Source organism: Peromyscus californicus, unplaced genomic scaffold (assembly GCF_007827085.1).
Source record: "Peromyscus californicus insignis strain IS unplaced genomic scaffold, ASM782708v3 Scaffold_1__1_contigs__length_55948999, whole genome shotgun sequence".
Taxonomy (NCBI): Eukaryota; Metazoa; Chordata; class Mammalia; order Rodentia; family Cricetidae; genus Peromyscus; species Peromyscus californicus.
In genome coordinates this window covers 19828122-19846007 of record NW_026294492.1, presented here as the reverse complement: position 1 = coordinate 19846007, position 17886 = coordinate 19828122, and the positions used below count along the sequence as shown (strand labels likewise).

The 17886-nt window shown below is 45.7% G+C and overlaps 2 protein-coding genes across 3 annotated transcripts in view; both read right to left on the bottom strand.

The window, feature by feature from the left end:
* Nucleotides 1-5149, bottom strand: part of Drc1 (dynein regulatory complex subunit 1) — a 31946-nt gene extending 26797 nt beyond the window's left edge. For both annotated transcript variants that reach the window (XM_052746065.1, XM_052746066.1), the window contains exon 1: nucleotides 4912-5149. In XM_052746065.1, the coding sequence (XP_052602025.1) occupies nucleotides 4912-5066 (155 nt within the window). In that variant the 5' untranslated portion in view covers nucleotides 5067-5149. The remainder of the gene's footprint in view (nucleotides 1-4911) is intronic.
* A 5913-nt stretch (nucleotides 5150-11062) lies between these two features.
* The window catches only part of Selenoi (selenoprotein I), a 40378-nt gene continuing 33554 nt past the window's right edge, over nucleotides 11063-17886 (bottom strand). Inside the window, exon 10 of the mRNA XM_052746067.1 lies at nucleotides 11063-17323. Within this exon, the coding sequence (XP_052602027.1) occupies nucleotides 17225-17323 (99 nt within the window). The 3' untranslated portion in view covers nucleotides 11063-17224. The remainder of the gene's footprint in view (nucleotides 17324-17886) is intronic.

Below are 17886 nucleotides of genomic sequence, written 5' to 3'. Positions count from 1 at the left end.
CAAAGGAAGTCAGGACAGGAACTCAAACAGAGCAGGAACCTGGAGGCAGGAGCTGATGCAGAGGCCCTGGAGAAATGCTGCTTACTGCCTTGCTCCCCATGGCTTGTTCAGCCTGCTTTGTTAGAGAACCCAGGACCACCAGTCCGGGGATGGCCCCACCCACAATGGGCTTGTTAATTAAGAAAATGCCCTACAGGTTTGCCTACAGTCCAATCTTTAGGAGGCTTTTTTTTTTTTTGTTTTGTTTTGTTTTGTTTTTAGAGACAGGGTTTCTCTGTGTAGTTTTGGTTCCTGTCCTAGATCTCACTCTGTAGACTAGGCTGGCCTCAAACTCACAGAGATCTGCCTGGCTCTGCCTCCCGAGTGCTGGGATTAAAGGGGTGCGCCACCACCGCCTGGCTTATTTTTATTTTTTAATGATGTATATGTGTATGTGTTGGGGGAAGGGGTATGTGCAGGTGCAGATGTAGGTGCCCATGGAGTCCAGAAGAGGGCGGTGAATCCCCTGGAGCTGGCATTTCAGGCAGTCATGAGACACCCAATGCGGATGCTGGAGCCATCCGCCGGTTCTGCGCAAGAGCAGTCAGTGTACATGCTCTCTTAGCCCCTGGGCCATCTCTCCAGTCCCAACAGCTTGCTTAAGTAACTTACACAACAGTGATCTAAAGAGCTGCTTAGCCCAGAAAAGGATGGGTGTGACCTCGAGTAAGCTTGAGAGCAGAGCACGGTGGCTCTGGCCCGTAATCCAGCGTGCTACAGGCCAAGGCAGAGGGTTGTGAGTTTAAGGCCAGCCACCTGGGTTACACAGTGCGGCTCCATCTCAGAAAGGAAGAAAAAAAAATTAAAACGCCAGTTGAGGCAGGCACTGTGACCAACACCTGTGATTCCTACTACTGGAAAACAGAGAAGGGGGGGGCGGGGATGACGGAAGAGGGAGGGGCCTCCCTCACTCCCAAGTCACAAGTAGTCATAAGGGCTCCTGAGTGGCTTTAGGAAGGAAGCTGTCAGGTTTCCAGCATTCATTAGGAAACAAGGAGAACCCTTCACTGGCCTCAGCTCCACCCACTCTGTTCAAAGTCCACCGCAGCCCATTTTTGAGATAAGAGAACTGAGATCCCCCACTGGGGTGTCGTACCCAAATCCTTCTCATCCTTTGGCTCAGTTTCCTGATCTGAATTTACCCTTCGCTTTTCTGGAAGGAACACTAACTGTTCCCTTCTGCTAGGACGCTGCCAGGCTAACGTACCTGTCTGTATCCCCAGCCCCACCTCAAACTTCCTACATTGGCCATCAATCAATCAATTAATAACCAACTCTGTCTAAACACTTCCAGCTAATCCCTGGAACGAAGATCAGGGGTTCAGAAAAGAAAGTGACAGCTATAAACTGTCACCAAGTTTCTATTTCAGTCCCTTTTCGGCTTTAATCCATCCGTTTTGACCTCCCGGGCATTGTGCTGGCCAATAGCTAGGTCATCCTCTGTTGTCCCATTGTGTTGTGTTATTTGCTGGTTTCTTTGGGACAGGCCCTCCTTATGTAGCTCAGGATGGCTTGGAACTCTTGATCCGTCTCCTTCACCTCCCTAAGTCATGGAGTTACTGGCATGTACCACAGCAACTTCACCCTGGAAGCTTGTGGGCACTTCTCTCCTTTGGAATGACCCTTCCCCCTCCCTCCCCCCTCCTTCCCTCCCTCTCTCCCTCCCTCCCTTCTTTTTCTCCTTATCTCTCCCTTTCCCTCCTCTCCCCTCCTCGACGGTTCTTCCTTTTTGTGCTGGGAACTGGCACATGATTGGTCACTGAGCTACACCCTCTCCTTACCTGGAGTAGACCTATTTCCTCCATTGTGCCGAACAGTTTCTTTATGATTAGGATTTTATTTTATGTTAAAGGGTGTTTTGCCTGCATGTATGTATGTCTGTGTACCATGTGTCTGCACAGTACCCACAGAATCCAGAAGAGGGCATTGGAGCCCCTGGAACTGGAGTTAGAGACAGTTGTGAGCTGCCATGGGGGTGAAAAATCAAACCTAGGTCCTCTGAAAGAACAGCCACTGCTCTTAAGTGCTGAGCTATTTCTCCAGGCTTCTTTAGTGTTTTGTTTTGCCTTGTTTTGACACAGGATCTCACTATGTAGCCCTGGCTGGCCTAGAACTCCCTATTTTGACAGAACTGGCCCTGAACTCAGAGATCCACCTGCCTGCCTGCCTCTGCCTCCTGAGTGCTGGGATTACAGGCGTGCGCCACCACACTGATGACAACTATTTTTGTCTGTTTGTTTGTTTTTATGTTTTCTGAGACAGGGTTTCTCTGTGTAGCCCTGATTGTCCTGGAACTCGCTTTGTAGGTCAGGCTGGCCTCAGACTCAGAGAGATCCACCTGCCTCTGCATCCTGAGTGGTGGGATTAAAGGCATGTGTCACCACACGGGGCTGACAACTATCTTAAAAAAAAAAAATCTTACTTATCTATTCATTTGTGTGTGTGTGTGTGTGTGTGTGTGTGTGTGTGTGTGTGTGTGTGTACTCAAACCACGGCACACTTCTGGAGGTCAGCGGACAACTTTCAGAAGTTGGCTCTTGCCTTCTACTTTAATTGAGACAAGGGAAAATAAGGCTAGATTCTCCAAAGGGGTGTGTGGAGGGTCATGTTAGTTATACACACACACACAAGTACGTGATTGTACAAATTCTCCCAATTCAGGGACAATGGAGAGCATTTAGAATTATTTCACTCTGAATACCCATCACTCAGAAACTTGAAATATGCTGCTACCATAAAGCAGAAAAAAAATAATTTTAATATTATGACAAATATGCCATATATGTTGGCACCCAGTGTCTGCAGCACTTGGGAGGCTGAGGCAGGAGAATTTCAGCAAGTTCAGGATCACTGCCTAGAACAGACTCCCCTACCCCAAAGGTATTGCCAATGCACTGTTACATTATGTATCCACTAACAAAGAGGACCGGGACAAGGGTGGGGCTGGACCGTGAACCTCTGCCTAATGATCCACGTGGGCCGCTTCTGTGGGCTGACTCTTTGGCTACTCAAGATTACTAAAAGACGATTCTCTCCTCAACCTGAGACCCATTTCCAAATGCCTAAAGGACTTCTCAGTTTTAATACCTTACAATGTTCAACTTCGCTTAACATGTTCAAAACCCAGTCTCTGATGTCCCGCCTGGCTGTCCCCGCCGGCGTCTCGCCGTCACCCTAGGAACAGACGCCGCCACAGGCTGCCCTGCATGCTTCACCATCTTCTGCTCCAACAGCCAATCCGGCACGTCCATCATCAGTCCCAACTCTAAACGCTGTCCCGAGTCCAGTGCTTCTCTCTAAACCACCACCAAAAGAGTCCAGACTGATCCAGAGCCTCCCCAGAACCAGAGCACCTGCCTCCTGCATCTCCTCGGTGATGCCTTTGACCCCTCACCCCAGCCCCCAAGAAGTAAGTAGAGCCAATTTGAAGGCGAAAGTGCCACCCTTCCCATGGAGAAAGTAGCCTTTATTTTGTTGAGACATTATCGTATACCGTTATCACAGTCAATAAATGTCTTACTATAACCTAGCTAGTTCTTTCTGGGGCTTCAGGCCACCCTTTCTAGCTGCCTGTCTTTAGGTCCCACACCCATTACTCTCCTCTCCTCCTTACTGTCCTCATCACAGCTCCTAAAGTGCCACTCACTCCTTTTGTTCACTCTACTTTGTCCTCCCTCCCCCATTAGAGTCCAAACTTCCCAAGGGAACTTCTGTTTTATACGTCACCGTCACCGAATCCCCAGTATCACTCACTGTCAAGGCCAGAGCGACAGCCAAAAGCATGATCCACAGACAGCTTTGGAGACGGTTAAATTCGGCGCTATTTGGAGCCCAACAGAAGGGCAGACGAGAGTCCAGTTCATCTGTTCGCCAGAGAAAGCAGCGACAGACACACGGGGAATGCTCCTGCCTTGCCCCGTTCCTGAACCAATACCAGCTCTCATCCCAGAACCTATTAACTAATGAGGTGGCGGGGTCCCCAGGAGGAAGAATCTGGAAGACAATGGCAAACACACTGTAATGATGCCCGCAGCCCTCCCCCCAAGGACTGGTGGACCTCAGGGAACTGACAGTGAGCCAAGAGGGCTACCCAGACAGTTTTAGGGCAATGAAAACAAGATCTGAGTTATCACTGATACCGAGCGACGCAAACCCTCATCAAGGCCTTACCCAGCTAGGATGAAGCCACACGGGCACCAACATCTTATGCTTCTGCTGGATCTGTACACTCAGCCAATGGTCATTTTTTTTCTGCTCCCCCAAAGTAAAAATGGAATGAACTACGTAGAAGTCGAAGAGCTGCCACATTAAGTCTGGGTAAGAGCTCTCACAGTGTGGGAGCCCAACGGTTGGTTGTCCCTTCGACTGTGCCTAAGCTAATAAAGACTTCGGAGCCAAGGGGGCGTGGCGAGGATGCAGGCCTGGAGGCTCCCCTCACACCTCCTAACTCACGGGTCTGGCCCTCGAAATACCTGGATGGATTCTAGCAAATGATTATCAATTTCTGCAAGCACAAACAAGTAGCTATCCTGGTCTTTGCTACAGTACATCAGCATGGCCTAGGGGCCAGTGAGTGTGGCCACTAATTGAAATGAAAACATTTACTTTTCTTTCGAGGAGACAGAGCCTTACTAGGTAGACCAGGCTATCCTTGACCTCAAAGAGGTCTGCCTGTCTCTGCCTCTTTAATCCTCTGGGATTAAAGGCATGAACCACTACACCTAGCTGGCCTAAAACTCACTGCTTGAATGGTCTGGAAGAAAAAGTTTCCTGCTCACACTTAGAGCACACCCATCCTTCACTGCAGGGCCCCCACCCAGCCCGCCCCCAGCTCCCACACTGCGGTCGAGGTTCCCCGCCACCCTTGCTCACCGCCTCCGGGCTTCCTGGCGAGCAGCGATGCGCAGGCGCCTGGCCTGGATACGCTCCTGCGGGTTATCCGAATGCACCGAGGGCCCGTGAATCGGGGTCGCTAAGTTTTCATCCCCATTCTGCTCTATGACCCCAAGGTTTCCTGACGGATTCATGGCAGCGGCCTCCCGCCCACTGGCAGCTCCGCCTGGACCCGCCGCGGCTCGGTTGCTAGGAACAAGCCGTTGCCAGGGGAAGGCCGTCACCTGACCCACAGGGGGCGTAACTGTGCGTGCGCTGCCCGTGCAGCTCTTCGGGTCCTCACCAAGCTTTGTATGTTTGTATCCCAGCTGGGGACTTTATTCCCCTTGCCTGAAGTTAGTTTGCATAAGGCTGGCTTGTCCCGTCCCCACGAAGGCAGCTGGCACCTCATCGCTTTCTGACTCGAATGACCAAAATTCATCACCCACTGACTAAATGAATATTTCTAAAATGCACATTCCTCCGATGTAGCTGAGTACCTGCTGCATGAAAAGCATTGTGCTCGAGCTAAGGATAGTGCGTCCTTTCCTCGAGCAGAGTGAAGAGCCCCCTGCGTTTTTTGCGGAAGGGTGAACCCAGGTACGAACAGTCAGGAGCAGGAGCATGGTTTGACAGAAAAAAAAAACCCAAGACACCACAGCTCTCCCAAAGCAGCAGTCTGCAGAAAAACATTATTCCGTAGTCACAGCGTGTCCTCTTGCCAACAAAAGCAATGTTCCTGGGTCGCAGAGATGGCTCAGCAGGCGATGTCTCCTGCCGAGGAGACTGAGCACCTGAGTTCAATCCTTCGGACCCACACTATGGAAAAAGAACCGGTTCTGACAAGTTGTCCTCTGACCTTCACAGGATGCACTGGCACGCAAACGTACGTGTAAAAAAAAATTTAAATGTTCTCATTAAGAATTAAAACCATGCATGTGGGCTTATGATCCAGAACAGCGGTAAAGGGCTTGCCCACACCAGCAAGTGGGTAGATAGGTCCGAGTCCCGGAGACAGGACGCACAAAACAAAATTGCAGGACTCAGGAGACTACATACTGAGTTCCAAGCCATCCTGGGGCTACAGAATGAGACCCTATCTCTAAATCAAATAAGCCCTACACACACACATCTAAATCAGTTAAGCCCTACACACACACACACACACACACACACACACACACACACACACACACACACACACACACAGAATTAAAAATCCTTTTACCTAGACATGGTGGTTCACAATCAGCCCTCTGGGAGGCTGAGGCAGGAGAATTGTAAAAAGTTCCAGGTCAGCCTGGGCTACATTGCAAGACACTATCCCAAAAGCAAACCAGCCAAGAGCGTTTTATTTTTATAGCGCTGGAGACTGAACCTAGGGGCTCACACATGCTACACGAGGGCTCTGTCGCTGCAATGATGTCCCCAGCCCTTACAGCCTTTTATGCTAAACTACCAGTGTCATTTAGACTGGGCCTCACCCCATCAGCCCACGGACAGCTGTAGCTAGAGTTTTCCTGCCTGGCCCACAGTCAGGACAAATCTCTCTCACCTGCCAGTCCCACAGCCGCTCAGACCCAAGCAAGTAAACACAGAGACTTGTATTGCTTACAAACTGTATGGCCGTGGCAGGCTTCTTGCTAACTGTTCTTACATCTTAAATTAATCCATTTCTATAAATCTATACCTTGCCACGTAGCTCGCGGCTTACCGGCATCTTCACATGCTGCTTGTCATCAGGGAGGCTGGCAGTGTCTCTGACTCAGCCTTCCACTTCCCAGCTTTATTCTCCTCCTTGTCCCGCCTACACTTCCTGCCTGGCCACTGGCCAATCAGTGATTTATTTACTGACCAATCAGCAACACATTTGACATACAGACCATTCCACAGCAGACAGCTAAAGAAAGTTATTAGAACACAGACGTTAATCCTAGACTTGTCCTGACGCCTTGGACGAATCGCAATTCTTTGAAGGCTATTTCCTCAGCTGCCAAGGAAGTATTTAGCGCTTGTCTACATGACGTAAAGGTCAAGCCAAGGAGATTTCCTTTGTTGTAAGCTCAGGCATTAAACTCTCCTAGGGGCCTAGGCTCTGTCAGGTTCTGGTTCGCGCTTCCGACATTCATGATGCAATATGTCTGTGTGTGCTTGTACGTGTATCTGGTTAGCTGCGGCTGTGAGTAGACCACCATGAGATAGTCAATGGTTATGAGCTGCTACACAAGAGGCAATCGAGGACAAAGCTACCATAAAATTCCAAGATGTGGGAGATAGAGGGAGGATAATCAGAAGTTCAAGGTCATTCTCAGCAACATGGTAAGGTACCAGCCTGGGCTACAAGAGACCCTGTCTCAAAACAAAACAAAACAAAACAAACAAACAAAAACAACAACAACAAAAAAGACAAAACAAAACCAAAAAAGCAGGTGTGTTGGTGCATGTCTTTAATCCCAGCAGAGGCAGAGGATCTCTGTGAGTTCAAGGCCAGCCTGGTCTACATAGCAAGTTTCAGACCAGCAACATCTGTATAATGGGGAAAAAAGGAAAAAAAAATCCATGACAAGTAAGCATAATCGGTGATGAACAGCCCTAATGACATCCAGGTATCAGTCTAGCTTCTTGTGTGGGAAGGCACTGACTCCATTTTTCTGTTGTTTGGCTACTGTCTGCTCTTAGAGCTCACTCCTTTCTTCTCCATATCTGGGACAACTGTGTAAAATGGGGAGTTGGAAGTGATTTATGGATATTACACTTGTCTAGTATGGGTGAGGCTCTGGGCTTGTCCCCAGCATCTCAAACAAGCAAAACACCACCATGCAGCCGGAAAGACGGCTCAGCTATGGAGAACACTTGCTCTTCCAGAGGACCGAGTTTAGTTCCCAGCACCCAACTGCCCGTAACTCTAGCTCCACAGATCCTGACACCTTCTTCTGGCTTCCTCTGGCATCCTCCCTCTTACACACACACACACACACACACACACACACACACACACACACACACACACTTCAAAACAAAAACAAATGCCTAAACGTTCTTTGCAGGCAGGTGATTCCCAGCATCGCTAGAGACTCCCATCTAGAGAGACCCATAACCACAGTAAAGGCTATGGGGCTAGTCTTTCCTGGTTCAGTCTACTCCCTGACCAGCTGCTTTTGGCCAATCTCAATTACGTAATAAGTCTTTTTGTTTGTTTTGGGTGGTTTTGTTGTTGCCTTAAGACACATCTCACTTTGCAGCCCAGGCTGGCCTGGAGCTGTGTGGCAACCTCCCAAGTACTAGGATTACAGAGTAAAAGCCACGATGTCTGCGCCGCAGTAACTTTTTTCATGGGTGTGAGGAACAAATGACACTGGGAAGGCCCCTTTCAGGACAGTCTGCCATTAACGTATATGGTGCGAAGGTCTACTTAAAATACCTATCCTAGGGAATAAGGGGTTCTTTGAGGAGACTGATACGTTTTATTCAGCATTGTACACTATAGCATTACCACGATACCTGCTACATGGTAAGTGTTCAATGTTTATATGTTGAGTGAAAAATGCAGATGGATCTGTATGCTTATTCTGATTACTTATATTTTAAAAGCTGGTATGACACAAGAGCCATCAAAAAACTGCTAAAGCTGGGGCTGGAGAGATGGCTCAGTGGTTGAGAGCACTGGCTGCCCTTCCAGAGGACCTGGGTGTTGGGGTTTCTTAGTGAGATGAATTTGCTTTACCCAGCAGGGCTGCATAAGGGGATGGATTGACCACGTGCATGGTTACCAGGTGTTTGGAGGGTCTGCACTTGGCTGTGCTGGGGGAGGTCTTTTGCTCCACCCCTTGGCATTTCTATAAATAGCCCTTTAGAAAAGACAGAAGGGGCTGGTGGAATTTGACCCAGGCCCTCCCAAGGCTATCCTGTGTTCCTATCTGTCTCTCCCCTCTATATTTTTATCTAAATATTTCCCACTTCTCCCTGCTCAAGAGTACCCTGGGGGAAAAAGTAGGGGCAGATCCCCCACACCTGGGTTCAATTCCCAGCACCCACATGGCAGCTCAAAACCGTAACTCCAGTTCTGGGGAACTTCACATCAATGCACATAAAATAGAATTAAATAAATAATTTTTTTTAATTGCCAAAGCATTCATGGGGTGATACAGAATTTAAGAATTTATGTGACGTAGAATGACACTCAAGATCTATTAAAGGAAAAAAATAAATAAAAAAAAGAAGATGCAAGCAAGTCTCTTAGAGAAGTCCACCATACCCATGCTTCCAGGTGTCTTTTCTGAGCACTTTTCTTTTTCTCTTAACCTCTAAGTTTAAATGTGTATATGTATATAATTAAACCCCAACTCTACTTCATACAAAAAGGAAGATACAGTTCACGGAAAGCATCACCCAATTGGACTTAAAATATACATAGAAGAGACAAGAAAATTGGGAGAAAGTTCACTAAGTGAATATCCCCGGGACCTGGGCTCATCCTTCAAGGATAACACATTGGTGGACACCTTGCAAGCCCATTGTGGTACAAAGGACCATGTACCTACCTGCACGTGGGCTCAGTGCCTTAACCTGGGTGGGCAGCTGGCTACCAGAAGTATCTGAACTCCTAAGTCCACAGCTGCAGACCCCACTACACAGAAAGAAGGGTGCTTTTGTATTTTGTTTGTTGATACAGGCAGCGTCCTACAGTGTAGCTCTGGCTAGCCTGGTGCTCACTCACACTGTACGAGGCTAACCTTGAAACTCCAGGCAATTTTCCTCAGTCCCCCAGCTCTGGGATTATAGGTATGCACCATCATCACCACACCCAGCTGCTTAGTTTTCTGGGGGAGGGGGGCATGGGGACACACAACACATTGACCCTATTTCACAAGTCAAGTTACAATTCTCCACCTGTGTGTTCACACTAAATGACCTTACCTGGAGTGTAGGGATGTCAGAAAGCCCATCACACCCTTTAGAAATGTCTCGGTTTATTTGTATATCCCAGTTTGTGTAAATTTTACCAATTCGATTGCCAGAAGGAAATCTTTATCCAATTTTAATAAATTTTTAAAACTTTTTTAGTATTTAATGTTTGAAGGGAGAGGCTAGAATAATGGATGCCTGCTTCCCACCAAGCCCAACCACTCCATGGGACCCCCATAGTGGAAGAGAAACAAATCCACAAATTGTCCTGACATCCACGAGTGGGCAGTGGCATACCCCTTCCACCAATATGTACATCCTTAAAAATTTACGTATGAAGAAAGGAAGAGAGGAAGCAGAGGAGCCAGGAGCTGTGTTAGAGCTTGGACAACAGCTGAAAGGTTTTAAAAACTTAACCTAGAGGGTACAGATGTAAGGTCAGTTGGTGGAGAGCTTGCCTAGTGTACATGAAATCCTGGGTTCAATCCCCAGCACGGAATTGAACGTGCTATGGTGGCCCATGCCTGTAACCTCAGCACTCAGGAGGTAAGGCAAGAGGGTCAAAAGTTCAAAGTCATCTTCAGCTACACAGTATTTGAGGCCACCCTGGGCTACATGAGACCCCATCTTTACAAAGTTAATAAAGATTGTAAAATGGTTAGAAAAGAAAAATTAAGTTTGTGTTTATACTTCCACACTCTCCTGGAAATCAAGCAGAGATGTTACTGTCACGGGTCACACCCAGGATGGTCTATGAAAGCAAGCTGGTCTTTTTATACCCAAAACAAGCAATAACCAGAAGGAGAGCAACAAACCCCTTTTCAGGGCTAGCAATGTAGTTCAGCTGGAGTCCCAGCACAAGGTAAACCAGGCGGGATGGCACACATGCCTGTAATCCCAGTAATGACGAGTGGAACAGGATCAGAAATCCAAGGTCATCTTGGGTACATTCTTGACTACATATCAAGTTTGGGGCCAATGAAGGCTAAGTAAGACCCACCTATTTATTTATTTGTTTGTTTGTTTGTTTGATGTATGTGTGTGTGTGTATACACATATATATATATACACACACACACACACATATATAAAATCAAACCTTTACTATTGTGCTTTACACTGACCAATGGTTCTGAATCAAGCAGCTGAGACTGCTTCCCATTACAGAGCCTTCCCTTTCGCACCTACCAAGGAAGGACAAAAAAAGAAAAAAAAAAAAAAAAGAGAGAGAGACAACTCGAAAACAAAAGGATTTAAAAATTATTTTTATTACAATAAATATTTATCAATAAAAGAATTAAACAGTTTAAAACTAAAACCTACTGCTTTACTTTTGGAGTTCACAGCAGCAGACATGAACACAAATCCAGTTGACAGGTCAAGGCTTCTAGAATCAGATGACAAGAAACAGGTCTTGATTATCTGGACTAGCAGCAGGGAACAGTAACACAGATAAAGCAAACATCACATTCAAACGCCTCGGGGTATTCTACTATACAGCAAATCACAAGACTTGGAACATTCCAGTAAAGTTAAGCAAGCTGCAGAGCTCTGCTTTGGCAAGGGCAAGTATTTCCCTGACGAGTTCACAGGCACACTGCTCCCAAAGCTGCCGCCTAGTCAAAAAGGGCCCAGCAGACCCAGAAACCTTAACCCTCAACAGAGCAGCCAACCACTCTCCAAACCAGTCTTTCTGGTTCACCAGCTCCCCGATGAAAAGGAAGTGGAAAGTGATATACCTAGAGGGCTTTCTCAAGGCCTGAGATGGCTCCAGGTGGGTAAGTGGCTTTCGATGTGGACCATGGGCACCCCAAGTCCACACACAGCAACAGTCTAGTGAGGGTTACCACCTGGCTGATAATCAGGAGTAAACACCATGTCGATACCATATCATATGTATAGACAGAGAATAGGTGTACACATTAAACGTGTGTATATACAGAGCATATGGCAGCAGATTCAAGAAATGCTACATATTTACCATCAGCACAGCAAGTCCTATATAGGCCAGCTACAATTAAAAGTACTTGAAAGTGGGAAGCTATTATGTCCTTTTTATCTGTATCTCTGATAGAATTTTCATCCTCTGCAGCGAACACATCCTGTGTGCTCCAGTGGTGGTGTGTAGGTGCGGAGGGAAGGGATGGGACTGTCCTCTTGCTTCAGAAGACAACAGAAAATCCACTGGGAATGGCACCAAATTAAACTCCCAGCCACAATTCCTGCCGCACATTCTTAGCATAGGACATGAAACCTTACTCAAAACGGTAGTCATTTCTTTTTTTACCTGCCATCATTTAACCCACTGCTAGGCCGGAAAGGGAAGAGCAGGTGGCCTCCTTTATACACTGGTCATTGTGGTCTTCCACTCTGCCCCAAAAGGGGGAAAACAACATTTTTTTTTAAACTAGAATTCGGAGTTCAATACTGACTGACTTCTGCTTTCTTGGGACATTTTGAAATGAGCTAATCATTAGCCTGTTGATGAATAACAGTAATTGCAATAGATCACTGATGCAGCCAGGTTAAAAAAAACCGGCCACTTCCAGAACCTGCTTAGTTACCTCAAGTACAAAATAAACAAGTTCCAGGTCATGAGGTTTTCTCTCTAGATATTAAAAAAGTGCTTACCAGGAATACCACGATCAAGACTGCATCAAGAATTATTTTTGGCCGGGCGGTGGTGGCGCACGCCTTTAATCCCAGCACTCGGGAGGCAGAGCCAGGCGGATCTCTGTGAGTTCGAGGTCAGCCTGGACTACCAAGTGAGTTCCAGGAAAGGCGCAAAGCTACACAGAGAAACCCTGTCTCGAAAAACCAAAAAAAAAAAAAAAAGAATTATTTTTGTTTATGAAAAATTCAAATCCACGCTTATTTTGATTGTTAACCAAAGAAACTGCTTAAAAGATCTTGTAGCCACTGTGATAGAAAACACCCACAGTATCAGTCACTCCCTGGATAGTCAATGCGATCTTTGATTTCCGTTTTAGAGCTCAAGTGGGCACTGGCCTCTCTTTCTATTTTAGACTTTCAATGGCCATGATCCAACTGCCATAAACATAGCCAGACTGACTTAGTCCAGCTTTCTAAGAATGATTCTCTGAAAGGGAGACAAGAGGAACAGCCGAACAGCCCAGAACAGCCTTTCTTGTTCTGCCCAAAGGTATTTTCCTAGAGAGACAAGCCCTTGTCAAATACTCTAAAATCAGTCTGTGTGGCACTTCCAATCCTGGGAACCCAGACTTCCTCACTAAATGAACAAAACCTGGTTCAGGCTGCCTGTGGGAGATCTCCAAAGGGCAAACTCCTCCTGCTACCCTAAATGTGAGCTTGTTCAATGTCTATAAGAAGAACATATCCCTGCTTAAAAGACAGAGACAATAGCCAGCTGCTGTACTAGTTCTTGAGTGTCTGTTTATTAAAGAGCAAAGCACACTACTAACATGCAGGCTGGAGAGTAAGTTACATTTAGTTTGTACTGTAAAAACCCTGGAAATGAATCAGCCAGCAAAGCCAATTCCCAAGACTCCATGCAAGAAAAAAAAAAAAAAAAAAAAAAACACATCACCACTTTCTCTGGGAAAGTTAGATCACGATGATTTACCACGTACTCTGAAGCCACTGTCTGTTCTGATGTCAGTCACTGTCGAAGAGGATTATAAAACAAAAAACCCAAAAATATACAAATCACATGGGTTACATAATTAATAAAAGAAAAGCAGAAATTTATGCTAGCTTTTGAAAATTCCTAGAGTCTCACACATTCAAATTTCACAGTGATTAATTAATTCAACACCATTTTCCTGTTAGGAATGTCCCTTCCAATGTAGCACGCTAGTTACCATTCTTTCTGAAAGGTTGGAGCAGGGGCAGCTAACTATAATCAGATTACTCACCCACCGGATGCTCAAGACAGGGCATGCTGCCTTCAAATGACATTTCACGGGACAAAAAAAAAATTCTGGTCTGACGTCACAGATTTCTGACAGACAAAGGGCTTGACCAGAAATGAGTTAAAATAAGGCCGCTCTGAACATAGGCATCACCACCAACAATACTTCTCTGCTTCTGGCTTTGGGAGACTCAAAACTCAAAAGCTGCAACCCACAGGTTTTACTTTCTTCTCTGGGGGAGTTCCCAGTCTTCACTAGCCAAGAGATAAAATGCATTCACCGTCTGAATGTGGCAAGGTCTGGAGGCAGCCAAGCCTGGCCTCAATGAGCTGCTTCTGTCCTTCTGGTGGCTACAAGAAGGTTTCAAGTTCTAATAAAAAGGGAAAAAGCAGTCGGGCGGTGGAGGCACACGCCTTTAATCCCAGCACTCAAGAGGCAGAGGCAGGCGGATCTCTGAGTTTGGGGCCAGCCTGGTCTATACAGTGAGTTCTAGGACAGCTAGGGCGTCCTTTCTGGAACTCCACCTCCAAAAAGGGGGGGTGGGGAATAGTACTGAACTTAAATACCTCCAATTTAAAAAAATTATCTTTTTATTCTTCATAGGTCATGGAGTTGAAGTCTGCTTTGGGAAGCAAGGTGCCACCCACACACCTTCTGACTGCACCATATTCCTTTAACGTTCAGGTTCCAAGTCACAAGCAACATTCTTGGCATGTACTTAGCATGTGCTAACCCCAGACATACACCTCCCTCCCCAGTGCCTGAGCAGAGAACAAACGGCAGTATTAGAAGCAGTTTGTAACATCCTAAATCATGTTCAACGTTTTCTTTTTAAAATTGGAATTAAAAGTATGTCATTCGGAATATTGAAATGCCAAGGAAGAATGGTTATATTTTTACTTCAAAGTTACTCTACAGCTCTAAAACCTATCAACTATTACTATTTCTCAAGACAGTGATTGTGGCAATTTCAAGATCATAAATATTATCGAAAGATCAGAGGTGGCAGCCTCTATCCAAGTATTGTTAACATCTTTCTATCCCACACCCTCTCGGATACAGGGAGATTATTTTCTGACAAGCCTGAAAGGGCTTTTTCATACCATAACCCGAAGAGAAGGCTCTGAAGGTCTCTGTAGTATGCGTCCAGCAGAGTAACAATGCCAACCCCTAGACTGGCTAAGGCACTCTATTCCCCACGCACAGAGAGCATGAAGGCGTGCTCCTGACCGCAAGGCCTCTCCCCAAGACACTGGCAAAAGTTGTGGGGTAAACTCACCCAATAGTGTACATAAGCTTTCAGTACCTTTTACATTTGGGAAGTGTAGAGGAAGGGGCGTGACAGAGACGCACAGAGCTCGTGAGAACCAAGTCCCTCATCCCCTCCTGTACCGCTACAACAAATGCGTCTTTTAAGATGCACCATCAAGACAGAGGACGTGAGCAGGCTAGGAAGGAGTCCCAGGTCCACAGGATTCTGAAACCCTGACTGCCTGGTTCCGCTTCCCTGTCAGTAACCTTCTCTTCCACTCAACAGTGTCAACAAAATAATCTAAACTAGAATTCTTTACCATCACAGAGACATGTTAAACACAAAACAAAAGGCACAAAACATATTTTCAAATCCACTTGATGCAATAAAAAGAGGACAGATACATTTAAAAGAAAAAAAGGGGGGGGGTGCCTCAAATTATAGGACATGATTCTTCAGTATACAGGATAAGGTGAAGAAAGCCTGTGGTCCAAATTCATTATTTTATAAATATTTATGTTATTTTCTTTTATACAAATGATTATTCTTGTGTACAAGGCCAAGAGTGAAATCATCAGCCAAAAACCTTATCACAAAGCTCTTTCCCGACTCCGAGTTGCCCAATTCAGTTCTACAGAGCTTGAGTACACAGGACAGTTATCTTCATGTAACTGGCTTGTTTTCTGACCTCCATGATGGCAATTTATTAACGAACACAGAATCACTACCCACTTTCCACATCAATTTCTGCTTTCATATTTTTGTCTCAGAGAAAGTCCCCAAACACACAAAAACCTTACAAACGATTAACACTGAGCACAGAACTGTGGGTTAGCTCCTGGATCACTTTCAACAGCCTACACGACAATGATTAGGATTTAAAAATGTTCAGGTGGAGCATCAACCAGTTACTTTTTACAAAGCAGCAGACAGAAACTCAACAAAGGAATGAGCTACAATATTTAAAGATGGTCACATTCATAGGTGATAACAGTTACGAATTTAATTACATACCAACACAGTGGTGCCTATCTTATCCAAGTGCAACCTACCCAAAAAAAAAGGGGTTTAAGACACACTCTTCATTTAAGCACAAACCTCATTCAGTGGAAACTAAAACCAGCAAGAAATTTCACCACCAAACTAAATAAAGACAAAGCCCAAAGAAAGAAAACATCCACATTCATAAAAAGGTGAGATTTAGGAGATAACAGTACAGCTAAAGGGGTCTTTGTGTTGTGAGTAAGCCTCAAAAATTACTGAGTCGTATTAAGGGAGGAAATATTCAGTAAGGCAGATATATCAAAAGTTTTCTTCAAATAGGGAGGTGGGAGAGTTCAGGGGAGAGAGAGTCTCTCTGCCGTATTGGTGTGAGATTAAAAACCACAGCACCTCACCCCCAGGAGAGAAAATGAAAGCAAGCCAAGACAGGTGGACAGGCAGTGCTGGGGTCGGATCTGGTCACCAGGAAGTTCTGAGATTCCTAACTCCAGTTGAACTTTTCTCTCACAAGGTACTGTGTCTGCAGCCTCATGAGAATGGGACTGTCACACACAACCTTAAGAATCAGCTCACAGGCACCCACCCAATCCTGACAGCAGGAGTAAACAATGAACCATGCCACAGTAGTGAGCTGTACTTACAATCCCTTCTCTACTGAGTAACAACAGAACACTTCTGTCTAAAAGAAAATGAAACCATTTATTGGCATTTAGCCACAGTAAGAGCCAGGACCCCAGACATCCTCTCAAAGTTTCCTGGGAGAACCACCATGATTTGGCAACTAAGCACTGTTGTTCAGTCACTGGTATCTCTGGCCAAAGAGACTTTTTTTGACGCTTCTCTACATTAGATTTGGGCTGTTTACCATTTCCGCAGCTAAAGATCTTCTATAAAGCATCAAATATTAAGACATGCTGTGGCTATCTGAACATTATTAGTGTTCCTGAATCAATCTGGGGGCTTTAGACATAAAAGTAAAGCATCCTTAACTCTGTATGAGTCGAAACATTATGGACTCATGAAGCTAGGAACATTTAGCTGGTTTAATGTACACTGTGCTTAACCAAAATGTTTCATGGTTTTATAAAAAAATAAAGTTGGAAGTTAGAAAATCCAAAATTCCACAGCTCAGATCACGTTCATTCCTGCTGTCCACATGCCTGCCACATACTGCGATCCCACATCGGTCAAGCAGACCAGTTTAGTCCGATGGTGATGGAGGAGATATTTACAAGCGTCTATTTACAAGACTTCCTGAAGATTACAGGCCGACGTTCTTTTCTTCCATTCCTAGTCAGTCTGAGTTTGGTTTCCTCAGTGAAAATGGGTAAATTTGAAAATGGCTGCTCAGTTGCTTCACCTACAGAGAACCAAACACAAGACAGTTACAACCCGCACCGGAGTCTTCTGGGACATACTCAGAACTCCCCTCTCAGACAGAACCTCACCGACACAGGGAAACTGCAGGAACAAAAAGGTTCTGGGGACCAAGTTCTAGCCACTCTAGTGGAGCCTTCTGGAGCAGCAAATACACACTCAAACCTACTGAGGAACTACGTGATTATCAGCCCTCCAACAGCTTGTAAAGAAAACAATCGCCTTGATAAGTCAGACTCGGGAGTTAGCTTCCTATACAACTCTGCTAGGAAATGCTTCCTAGCCTGGATAAAACAGTACAAAATTAGGTCTGTGACTCTGAAGGCCGTGCTGGCTAGGGTATCCCCGGCAGGGAGACAATTCTTCGATACTTTTCATTTATATGTAAGTCAAGACTTTGTGTGGTCTCTGGTTAGAAGTAATAAATAGCACAAAGATGGACAAGAAAGATGTTCTTCCTGTTAGCATGTTTATTCTCTAGATTCCTTAAAATTATCCTTTATTTTTTAAGTTTGATTATTTTTGTCTGTGGGTATTGCTTACATG